The sequence below is a fragment of the Heliconius melpomene genome, chromosome 21 (genome assembly GCF_056956725.1).
Source record: "Heliconius melpomene rosina isolate 202511_hmr_F chromosome 21, ASM5695672v1, whole genome shotgun sequence".
Lineage (NCBI taxonomy): Eukaryota > Metazoa > Arthropoda > Insecta > Lepidoptera > Nymphalidae > Heliconius > Heliconius melpomene.
The window spans coordinates 1-13,022 of record NC_140409.1 but is presented as its reverse complement, the minus strand read 5'-3'; the positions used below and the strand labels follow the sequence as shown (position 1 = coordinate 13,022).

The following is a 13,022-nucleotide window of genomic DNA, read 5'->3' as shown; positions in this document are numbered from 1 at the left end:
GTGATTGGGACCGGAGCTTGTTCCGATCCCACTTCTGATGTAGACAGATATGACCGACATCGTACTTCTAATTCGGGCGTGGTAATTATAAGAAATGTTATCTTACTCTTGACGTGAAGCTTGGAGCAGTGCCGTGGACTTGTGACCACAACTGTAGGCTTAAGGGATCCCTTTACAGTACTAACACTTGCCTTTCACTGCTCCAGCCCAGTATAATTGCAAATAGGTCTTAACCACATTTGTAATTGAAGTAGTCGAGGTTGGCCAGCGGTGGAGCACGAGTAGTGCACCGAGCCGTGGTAGAGCCTCGACTGAGCGTACGTCCGTGCGGTTGGTTTTATGTGATTGTCATCGATCGGTGCGACGTCAGAGTGACAGGCAACACCATCTGGTTTTGACAACTGGCAACTTAAATAATCTGCTTCCCTGATATATGTATATATTTTTGAACACGTTTTATGTATGTATGTATATATGTGTAAGTATATATTGTTTTTTTCAATATTTGTATGTATGTATGTATGTATGTGTAAAGTATATAAACATTAAACACATTTTATGTAAGTTTATTTTATATTATTGACTTAGTTTATTATATATTATATAATATGTAATTATATCACTTTCGAGGGTAGGTGCAAAAAGTGACAACAGCTGATTTTTAGAGCTCTCATAGTTTATTAATTTTTAAAATGATTTTTACAAGTGCTTACTATATAAAAGTAATGAGTTAAGTTGTCTAACCTGCCAGCAGTGTGATTCCTTTAAAAATTTCCATCATTCTACAAGAAGTATAATTAAACAAGTGACCTCAAGTAACCTTGAAGCAACTGTGTAGTACATACTTTTTTAAAATATTCTCAAGCATTACCATGGATTCTATTAAGCACTCGATAGATGAGCTGACACAGCACTTCAATTTTCAAATGGCTGAATTTCAAAAAAGTTTAAACAATGCAAGCAACATGGCAAGCCCAACAACTAACATTACATCCCAGTTCAATACTTTTAGATCATTTGTATTGAATGCTCTGGAGGGGCTTCAGCTTCAGGTGCAGCTTCTTACTAGACAGTATGACAACATGGAAATGCGAAGTCGTAGAAAAATATTGTTAGTACATGGTGTCACTGAACAAAGAAATGAGGACACTGCATCGCAAGTGACCCAGGTGCTGGCCAAACATCTCAAAGTCTCAGATTTCTGTGCAGATGACTTCACTAGAGTCCAGCGCCTGGGTAAAATCTCTCCAGGGAAGTCAAGGCCCATTTTAGTCAAGTTCAGAGACCAATCGCTTAGGAATCAAATATGGTACTCAAAATCAACTCTTAAGAACACAGGTATTACTCTCTCTGAATTTCTAACCAAGGCCAGACATGAAACTTTTATGCTGGCAAGACAGCGGTTTGGTATCTCTAAATGCTGGACAAAAGACGGCTTTGTAATTGTTATTGGCCCGGACGGTAAGCGTCATACTATAGTTCACTGTGCGGAACTTGATTGTATATCCACCAATTTAGAACCTCGAAGTCAAGGTACATGCGCTCCCACTACTGTCAAGTCAGCTGCTGCAGCCAAGCCAACTGTTCGTCCAATGAGAAGAGTTGTAAAAAAGTAACCTGTTTGTTTACGCTTCTGTTTCACGATTTAGTGAAGTGGGTTTTTCCTATTAAGTTATATGTTTTTGTTTTTTTTCTTTTTTTTTTTTAGTCCACACTTATCTACTATTTGTTTGGTTCTTAATATTCAATAATCTTGTTTTTAGTTAACTATATGTAAGTTTACCCACTATTTTCATTTTCTTTTTGTTAAGCGATATAAACAAACGCAATAATGACAGTCGACATCTACATAGTGATAGATAATATATGCCGCTAAAATCGTTTCGTTATACGATAACAAGTCTTGTGTATTTATGTAATTTTTCTTTTATTTTTTTTTATTATAGTAGTCAACTTTAAAATACTGCTGACGGTTGAACAAAGTGTCGCATTACAGTTCTATTTTATTTAATATTATTTTATATATATTGTCATTAATATTTATATATATCAATATTATTATTATTATTATAATTTTTATATATATATTTATATTATCTATATTTAAATATAATATAATATATACGTTTATATTATTTGTGTATTAATATTAAGTTATTGTTAGTATGCATAATAATGATAGTGTTTATAGTGGTAGTATATCTGATAATTCTTTTCACCAGTGCGTTTCTACAACATCCGACGATAGTTGCCATAGCATATCTGATCCTCTCAACTCAATATTAGACAGCAAACTTAAAAACTTTTCAAAAAATTTTAATGTAGTCCACATCAATGCGCAAAGCATACCAGCCCATTATCCAGACCTCCTTGACTCATTTAATGTAAGAGATGTTCATGCAGTACTCGTATCTGAGACATTTCTCAAACCCAGTTTACCATCAACTGCATATGCCCTACCGGGTTTTCACCTGATACGAAACGATAGGACAGGGAAAGGTGGAGGGGGAGTAGCTATTTATCTTAGGAGCCACATTCCCTTTTCAATATTAGATAAATCGCCTTCAGCTTACTCAAATTCATCGGAACATATCTTTATAGAGGTCCTATTTGGCACTCTTAAGATGTTACTTGGTGTCTTTTATAGTCCCACCTTACATGTGAATTATTTTGATTCGTTTGAGATTCTTTTAGAAAAGTATGTGCCAGAAGTTGACCACTCCATCATAATGGGTGACTTTAACACATGTCTCGTTAAGAAAGACACACGCTCAACTCGGCTTAAAACCATAATCAATAGCTCTAACCTAAATATCCTTCCGACGAATGCAACCCACCTCTTCCCTGGTTGCGTGCCATCCTTGCTGGACCTCATGGTTGTCTCATCAAACGAGCGCGTAGCTACCTTCGGACAAATCTCAGCGGAAGCGTTCTCCTATCACGACCTCGTTTACCTATCATACAAAATACGACCACCCAAGCTAAAGCCAACGGTAGTGATGCGAAGATCCTTCAATAACATCGACAACGAAAAATTTATGAGTGATCTTAGTCGTATTGACTGGGATTGCATTTTTAATGCAGGTACTATTAATGATAAATTAAATATTTTTAATTCCATATTAATTGAGCTTTTCGACATTCACGCGCCGCTTCGACCAATAAAAATAAAACATCTCCCTGCTCCGTGGTTAACGCAAGATATTAAGATACTTATGGTCAAACGAAATACTGCAAAGTCCAAATACAAAATGAATCCTACGGATGCAAATCTTCAGAGGTACAAAAAACTACGGAACAGATGTAACAAGGCTTGCAGAGATGCGCGACGTAACCATATTTTTACATCTATAGACCCCAGGAGTCCTGCAAAAACTTGGAAATTTCTGAATGCGATGGGAATAGGAGGTAGACGCACTCGGCATACACCAATCTTAAGCAACTGCATGGATTTAGATTCACTGAATAATTTCTTTACGAATGTCAATAAGATGGACGACATCACTAAATTAAACACCCTTCAATCACTGTCATTACTTCCGAATCCTTCACCTCCTTTCCTTTTCAAACCCATCTCTACGGCACAAATCCGTAAGCACGTGATAGCCATTAAATCGGATGCTACTGGCTATGATAATATTAGTCGTCGTATGATTATATTATCGCTTAATTATGTTCTTCCTGTCTTATCCCATATCTTTAACTTCTCCCTTTCGTCCAGTGAATTTCCTGATGCTTGGCGCCATGCACTAGTGATCCCTATCCCAAAAACATCCAAAACGTCCAATCCAACATCCTTCTCTAACCATAGGCCGATTTCCATTCTTCCCTTCCTGTCCAAAGTCCTCGAACGTATTGTTCATGAACAACTATACTTATTTTTACATAATAATAATATCCTTTCCCCTTTCCAATCAGGTTTCCGCCCTGGACATAGCACAGTAACTGCACTTAATAAAGTCTGTGATGATATTCGATTCAGTATTGACAACCAGCAAGTTACTCTACTTGTTCTGCTAGACTTTTCAAATGCCTTCAATTCTGTTGACTTTGATATATTGCTAGCCATATTAAAGTCCATAAATTTTTCCTCAACAGCTACTGAATGGTTTTCTTCATACCTTCGCGGCCGCAGACAGAGTGTCATACTGGATGGTAGACAATCCTCACTAAGCTATATTAGCGCTGGCGTGCCTCAGGGTGGTGTGCTGTCTCCCCTCCTTTTTTCCATTTTCATTAACACTCTCACTCCACATATATCGTCTTCTTATCATCTTTACGCTGATGATTTACAAATTTATACAACCGTAGCCACGAATGAAATTTCTAGCGCGGTTGCTAAAATTAACTCCGACCTTCAGCTAATAAGTATCTGGTGTAAAACATTTGGGCTTTCTTTAAACCCAAATAAATCTCAGCTATGTATTTTTGGAAACTCTAAACAACTGTTTAAATTACATGTACCTCTACCATCGGTTTCGCTTGATAATATATGTTTAGAGCCTAGTGAGAGTGTTGTGAACTTGGGGATCAGAATGGATAGCACATTTTCCTGGTCACCCCGCGTTTCTGAGCTTAGTCGTAGGGTTTTCTCCGCCTTAGGGGGACTAAGAAGATGGAAGAACCTCTTACCATTGAAAACCAAAATATCCTTAGCCCACACTCTTCTCCTTCCCATTCTAGATTACGCCGATTCTTGCTATCTGGATTTGTCTCAGCAACTGCTTAATAAGCTCGAGCGTCTGCAAAATGCTATAATAAGATTTATATTTGGACTTAAAAAGTACGACCATGTGTCACAGTTTCGTGCTCAACTGAAATGGCTCTCAATAAAATACAGGCGTAATCTACATTCCCTCACTCTCCTTTATACCATCCTTTTTCATCCTATTACTCCTTCGTACCTTAAAGAACGGTTTAAGTTCTTAGGGTCGAATTCCTTTCATGTCCAATGTCTCCGTTCCCGCACTGACAACCTCCTTCAAACACCTTTGTCCCGATCGAAATGCTATGGTGACTCCTTTACTGTCAAGACAGTAAAGCTCTGGAATGAGCTGCCGGTGAATATCAGAAAATCTCAGACGGTTGGAATATTTAAACGTCGTCTTAAACAATACTACCTGGAACAGTCTATAAACTGATTTTATTACACTTAGTTTATGTATGAATATTTGTGTATCTATGTATATATGTATCTATGTATATATGTATCTATGTATATATATGTATATATATATATATATGTGTATCTATATATGTAATATTATTAATATATATGTTTATATTAAAGTAATCATAGTAAGTAGTTAGGTATATGTTTGTAGAAGATATTTTATTTTATTATTATAAGTAATACAATGCTTTTTGCACCGTTCTGCGTTTGTGTTCTACATATCCTGTAATGTCGGTTGCCTGTAAGAGATCGCTCTTAGCGATAAGGCCGCCATTGCACATTAATCTTATATATACTGTGTAGTCAAATGTATAGTCCAATTGTAAAAGTGCAATAAAGTGTTATTATTATTATTATTATTATTATTATATTTCATAAAATTTGCACTGAGACGTTATCCCCTTTCTCCTCATTACATTTTATCCGTAATGTTTCAAAGGTTGTCTGGTGGAGATTGCTTAAAGCAATAAGACCGCCTTTGCATACGTGTTTTTCTTTAAATTTTATTTGTGTTGTTCTTTCTATATATTTCTTTTATGTGTGCAATAAAGTATATTCTATTCTATTCTATTCTAAAATGATTCCTCACCGCTGAAATGCGTAAAAATGCTCAGAAAAAAGAAATGAAGAAAAAAATTTCAGAAATAATAAATAAAATTATTCCTCACCGTAAACCTTTTGATACTATAATAGTATGTTTTCCTTGGAATGTTCTTTCTCGACAAATATCTCGTCATCATTGAAATATAGTTAATAATACGATAATATATCCAATAAATAATAAGTTTATATTAAAATTATGAAATCATTTTACTAAACCAGTTACTAAGGTTATTACTCCAATAGCTCCTGTTAAGGGTCAAGGTCTATAGTCAACTAAGTGATAGGGATGATTATGATTAGACATTAATTTACTTCTCTAGAATAAAGAGTTCTTAAAATAGAAATTACATAAGATTGAATAATTGCTACGGCAATTCAAGAATTAATAATAAAATTTGAACAATAATTAAAATAATTAATAAATAATTAAGTATATTAATACCTGTATTACTTAATAAAGTTAAAAGTAAATGACCTGCAATTATATTAGCTGTTAATCGAACTGCTAAAGTTCCAGGTCGAATAATATTACTAATAGTTTCAATTAGTACTATAAAAGGTATTAAAATAGTTGGTGTTCCCTGAGGAATTATATGAATAAATATATGTTGTGTATTATTTAATCATCCATAAATTATAAATCTTAATCATAATGTTAAAGATAATGAAAGGGATATATTAAGATGACTTGTTCTAGTAAAAATATATGGGAATAAACCTAAAAAAATATTAAATAAAATAAAAAAGAATAATGAAATAAAAATAAAAGTTGATCCATTAATTCTATTTGGTTCTAATAAAGTTTTAAATTCATTATGAAGTTTATTAGAAATAAAATTTCATAATAAATAATGACGATTAGGAAAAAATCCGAAATATAAAGGAATAAATAATAATCCAATAAATGTTCTAATTCAATTAAATGGGAAATTAAATAAATTTGTTGAAGGATCAAAAATTGAAAAAAGATTATTTATCATTTTCAACAATTTTTTTTGAAATTATTTTTATTAATTTTTTTAAAATTAAAATTATTTTTATAATTAAAAATAAAATAATGTATAATTATAAAACTAATAAAAATAGAAATAAAAAATAATAATGAAATTATTCAATTGATAGGTATTATTTGAGGAATAAAAGAATATTACAAAAAGTAATAATTTAAATTTGACATATTTATGTTATTTATTAACTAATTCTTTATCATTAGAAGTAAATGCTAATTCACTATAAAATGGTTTAAGAGACCAGTACTTGCTTTCAATCATCTAATGAATAATTATTAATTCAATTAATAAAGTTTTTTATAGGGATTCTTTCAATAACAATAGGTATAAAACTATGATTTGCCCCACAAATTTCAGAACATTGACCATAATAAATTCCAGGACGATTAATAAAAAATCTAGTTTGATTTAATCGTCCTGGATTAGCGTCAATTTTTACTCCTAATGATGGAATTGTTCAAGAGTGAATTACATCTGTAGCTGTAACTAAAATACGAATTTGATTATTTATAGGTAAAATAATTCGATTATCAACATCTAAAAGTCGAAAATTATTTAAATTTTCATTAGATTGAATGAAAAATATATGAATCAAATTTATAGCGGTTGAGATGTGATACCACTATTTAATATGATCTTATTTATTTTACACTAAATGAGTAAAATTAAAAATCCAAATTTTGTGGAGAAATTGTCCAAATTTATTTAACTCACAGATACGTGAAGAGAAAATAATCACAGAAGGAAATAAAGAAATTTAAATAAATACCAATGGAAAATACAAGCTAAACTAGCACGTAATAGCAAGAAGTTAAGGTTGAGAATTGAATGCAAGCTAAGAGAGCAATGGATACACAAGTGAATGTCGCAAGCGATTCTAGCCGACTCTTTAAACGTGGCGATGCTCCATCCTTCCTTCCATATCTCCATCCATCCTTTCTTGTCAAAGGTCTTGGAACGTATTGTTTTTCAGCAACTAAATCAATATCTATTTGACAACCATATATTATCCGAGTTCCAGTCTGGATTCCGTAACGGGCATAGCACAGTCACTACTTTGATTAAAGTTTGTGACGATATCAGACTTAGCATGGACAAACAAAATCTTACAGTCATTGCTTTGCTGGACTTTAGCAACGCCTTTAATTCTGTTGATACTGATCTCTTGGTTGCTGTTCTGCGTTCAATAAATATCTCTCCTGAAGCCACTGAGTGGTTCAGAAGCTATTTATGTGATCGGCAACAGTACGTTCAAGCCAATGACAAGTCATCTTCCCTTTGCTCTCTTTCTGCCGGTGTTCCCCAAGGTGGTGTCCTCTATCCTCTCCTTTTCTCCATTTTTATTAATTCAGTTTCCCAAAATCTCTCGCTCTTCCTTTCATCTATATGCTGACGACCTTCAAATTTACTTAGCCGCCCCGTTTGATGATGTTAGTGAGGCTATTCATAAGCTTAACGAAGATTTGCGGAATGTTAGTAGGTGGAGCAAATCTTTTGGCTTAACTGTCAATCCTGCCAAGTCACAAGTCAGTATTATTGGTGGCTCTAAGCAACTAAAAAAACTTGACCAGAATAGCCTCCCTGCTATACAGTTTGGCGGCGTCGATTTGAGTCTGAGTCCATCTATTAAGAACCTTGGTATTATTATAGACAATTCCCTATCTTGGTCAGTACAGATAGCTGAGGTTAGCCGTAAATTATTTGCCACTATCGGATCGCTCAAACGATGGAAATATTTCCTACCTATAAAGACCAAAACTGCTCTAGCTCATTCACTACTGTTACCGATTTTAGACTATGCTGATTCGTGTTACCCAGACTTATCTGAGGAACAACTAAATAAACTAGAGCGGTTACAAAATCTATGTATTAGATTTATCTTCGGTTTACGTAAATTTGATCATGTTTCTGATCATCGTCGTCAGCTTGGATGGCTTCCTATCCGACATCGCCGAAATTTCCGCATGCTGACTCTCCTCTATTCTATCCTGTACAACTCTCTCTCTCCTACTTAAAAGATCGATTTTGTTTCCTAGGTGCCGATTCACTTCTTCACCTCCACCTTAGATCCCGTTGTGATAATCTCCTTAAATTACCAACTTCCCATACCCTATTTTATTCTAAGTCTTTTACTATGAAATCTGCAATTCTTTGGAATGAACTTCCTACAGAAGTTCGTCATTCCAAATGTCTATACAGTTTTAAAAATCGTCTGAAAGAGTACTTATTTAATTTAGTATAATAGTTTATATTTATTTATTTTTTTTAATATTATGTGTCGGAGACTAAGGTGATTGGGACCGGAGCTTGTTCCGATCCCACTTCTGATGTAGACAGATATGACCGACATCGTACTTCTAATTCGGGCGTGGTAATTATAAGAAATGTTATCTTACTCTTGACGTGAAGCTTGGAGCAGTGCCGTGGACTTGTGACCACAACTGTAGGCTTAAGGGATCCCTTTACAGTACTAACACTCGCCTTTCACTGCTCCAGCCCAGTATAATTGCAAATAGGTCTTAACCACATTTGTAATTGAAGTAGTCGAGGTTGGCCAGCGGTGGAGCACGAGTAGTGCACCGAGCCGTGGTAGAGCCTCGACTGAGCGTACGTCCGTGCGGTTGGTTTTATGTGATTGTCATCGATCGGTGCGACGTCAGAGTGACAGGCAACACCATCTGGTTTTGACAACTGGCAACTTAAATAATCTGCTTCCCTGATATATGTATATATTTTTGAACACGTTTTATGTATGTATGTATATATGTGTAAGTATATATTGTTTTTTTCAATATTTGTATGTATGTATGTATGTATGTGTAAAGTATATAAACATTAAACACATTTTATGTAAGTTTATTTTATATTATTGACTTAGTTTATTATATATTATATAATATGTAATTATATTTCATAAAATTTGCACTGAGACGTTATCCCCTTTCTCCTCATTACATTTTATCCGTAATGTTTCAAAGGTTGTCTGGTGGAGATTGCTTAAAGCAATAAGACCGCCTTTGCATACGTGTTTTTCTTTAAATTTTATTTGTGTTGTTCTTTCTATATATTTCTTTTATGTGTGCAATAAAGTATATTCTATTCTATTCTATTCTAAAATGATTCCTCACCGCTGAAATGCGTAAAAATGCTCAGAAAAAAGAAATGAAGAAAAAATTTTCAGAAATAATAAATAAAATTATTCCTCACCGTAAACCTTTTGATACTATAATAGTATGTTTTCCTTGGAATGTTCTTTCTCGACAAATATCTCGTCATCATTGAAATATAGTTAATAATACGATAATATATCCAATAAATAATAAGTTTATATTAAAATTATGAAATCATTTTACTAAACCAGTTACTAAGGTTATTACTCCAATAGCTCCTGTTAAGGGTCAAGGTCTATAGTCAACTAAGTGATAGGGATGATTATGATTAGACATTAATTTACTTCTCTAGAATAAAGAGTTCTTAAAATAGAAATTACATAAGATTGAATAATTGCTACGGCAATTCAAGAATTAATAATAAAATTTGAACAATAATTAAAATAATTAATAAATAATTAAGTATATTAATACCTGTATTACTTAATAAAGTTAAAAGTAAATGACCTGCAATTATATTAGCTGTTAATCGAACTGCTAAAGTTCCAGGTCGAATAATATTACTAATAGTTTCAATTAGTACTATAAAAGGTATTAAAATAGTTGGTGTTCCCTGAGGAATTATATGAATAAATATATGTTGTGTATTATTTAATCATCCATAAATTATAAATCTTAATCATAATGTTAAAGATAATGAAAGGGATATATTAAGATGACTTGTTCTAGTAAAAATATATGGGAATAAACCTAAAAAAATATTAAATAAAATAAAAAAGAATAATGAAATAAAAATAAAAGTTGATCCATTAATTCTATTTGGTTCTAATAAAGTTTTAAATTCATTATGAAGTTTATTAGAAATAAAATTTCATAATAAATAATGACGATTAGGAAAAAATCCGAAATATAAAGGAATAAATAATAATCCAATAAATGTTCTAATTCAATTAAATGGGAAATTAAATAAATTTGTTGAAGGATCAAAAATTGAAAAAAGATTATTTATCATTTTCAACAATTTTTTTTGAAATTATTTTTATTAATTTTTTTAAAATTAAAATTATTTTTATAATTAAAAATAAAATAATGTATAATTATAAAACTAATAAAAATAGAAATAAAAAATAATAATGAAATTATTCAATTGATAGGTATTATTTGAGGAATAAAAGAATATTACAAAAAGTAATAATTTAAATTTGACATATTTATGTTATTTATTAACTAATTCTTTATCATTAGAAGTAAATGCTAATTCACTATAAAATGGTTTAAGAGACCAGTACTTGCTTTCAATCATCTAATGAATAATTATTAATTCAATTAATAAAGTTTTTTATAGGGATTCTTTCAATAACAATAGGTATAAAACTATGATTTGCCCCACAAATTTCAGAACATTGACCATAATAAATTCCAGGACGATTAATAAAAAATCTAGTTTGATTTAATCGTCCTGGATTAGCGTCAATTTTTACTCCTAATGATGGAATTGTTCAAGAGTGAATTACATCTGTAGCTGTAACTAAAATACGAATTTGATTATTTATAGGTAAAATAATTCGATTATCAACATCTAAAAGTCGAAAATTATTTAAATTTTCATTAGATTGAATGAAAAATATATGAATCAAATTTATAGCGGTTGAGATGTGATACCACTATTTAATATGATCTTATTTATTTTACACTAAATGAGTAAAATTAAAAATCCAATTTTTGTGGAGAAATTGTCCAAATTTATTTAACTCACAGATACGTGAAGAGAAAATAATCACAGAAGGAAATAAAGAAATTTAAATAAATACCAATGGAAAATACAAGCTAAACTAGCACGTAATAGCAAGAAGTTAAGGTTGAGAATTGAATGCAAGCTAAGAGAGCAATGGATACACAAGTGAATGTCGCAAGCGATTCTAGCCGACTCTTTAAACGTGGCGATGCTGGCTAGCAGCCTACGACACGCATAGCAAAAAAACTCGGAACAGGTTTGAATTGTTCCAATGCGCTGCGTCCGGATGATTCTAGTAAATATATTAATATTAATTTTGAATAAGTAATGTTCCCTACAGTACTCCCCCCCAGAGACCTGGTTAAGGGCGATAGTAGTCTGGAAACTTGACTCTTCTTCCGCTTCTCGTCCGCTTCTCAAGTGTCTGCTCCACGTCAGATTGAGAGATAGCCTTTGGTGCTGTTATTATCCTCTTTGATGCAGGAACGGCCTCTCTCGTAACATATGCGGGCTTGATCCTGTCCACACTAACGTTATTAGGCTTACCACATATGTCTATTTTGAAATATTTAGGAGTCCTCTTGAGAACCTTGTATGGGCCTGCATAAGGTGGTTCCAGTGGTTTGCGGACGTGGTCCTGCCGTAAAAAAACATGTGTTGTCTCTGCAAGGTCAGCTGGCATATAAAAAGGACCTGTCCTATGCCATGACGTGGGCTTCGGTGAGAGTCGTGCCATACCAGCACGAAGACGAGTGACCAGATTTGTGATATCTGCTGTCCTGTAATCCTCCGAGGGTGCAAGAAATTGCCCTGGAAGTCGAAGGAGCTCCCCGTAGACCAGCTCAGCCGCTGAAGCCTGAATATCATCCTTCCAAGCGCTACGGATGCCCAGCAGCACTAAGGGAAGTGCTTCCGTCCAGGTCGAAGAGGGATGGCACATGATAGCTGCCTTCAGCTGACGATGGAGTCTCTCGATCAAGCCGTTGGAAGCTGGATGATACGAAGTAGTCGTAAAGTGATGTGCACCAACCATGGCTGATAGTGCCTTGAAGAGATGCGACTCGAATTGCCGACCCCTATCGGTTGTAATTCGAAGAGGGCAACCAAATCTTGCTATCCAACCAGAGAGAAGAGCGGCAGCACAGGAATCAGCTGTGATGTCCTTAAGTGGGAATGCCTCAGGCCATCGTGTGAAACGGTCGATGACAGTAAGGCAATATCTGAAATCAGACGAAACAGTTAAAGGTCCGATGATGTCGAGGTGGATGTGTTCAAACCTCGATGTAGGAGTTGGAATTGAGGATAAGGGAGCAAGGGTATGACGGTGAACTTTGCTCTTTTGACAAAGTACACACTCTCGTGTCCACTCTCTACAGTCTTTGCGAATCCCT

General features: G+C 33.7%; 2 protein-coding genes across 2 annotated transcripts; one reads left to right on the top strand and one right to left on the bottom strand.

The window, feature by feature from the left end:
* Positions 1-2,165: 2,165 nt before the first annotated feature.
* LOC146526701 (uncharacterized) lies at positions 2,166-4,173 on the top strand. The gene is made up of 2 exons (XM_085206025.1): positions 2,166-3,674; positions 4,099-4,173. The coding sequence occupies exons 1-2, from the start codon at positions 2,166-2,168 to the stop codon at positions 4,171-4,173; spliced, it is 1,584 nt and encodes a 527-aa protein (XP_085062151.1).
* Positions 4,174-11,992: 7,819 nt separating this feature from the next.
* LOC146526700 (uncharacterized) lies at positions 11,993-12,664 on the bottom strand. The gene has a single exon (XM_085206023.1). It carries the CDS (start codon positions 12,662-12,664, stop codon positions 11,993-11,995), a length of 672 nt encoding a protein of 223 aa, XP_085062149.1.
* Positions 12,665-13,022: the final 358 nt, after the last annotated feature.

Coding starts and splice junctions, on each gene's coding strand:
- LOC146526701 (XM_085206025.1), top strand. CDS start 2,166: ATGCATAATAATGATAGTGTTTATAGTGGTAGTATATCTGATAATTCT. Junction 3,675..4,098: donor TTATATTATCGCTTAATTAT/GTTCTTCCTGTC, acceptor TTTCCTCAACAG/CTACTGAATGGTTTTCTTCA.
- LOC146526700 (XM_085206023.1), bottom strand. CDS start 12,664: ATGGTTGGTGCACATCACTTTACGACTACTTCGTATCATCCAGCTTCC.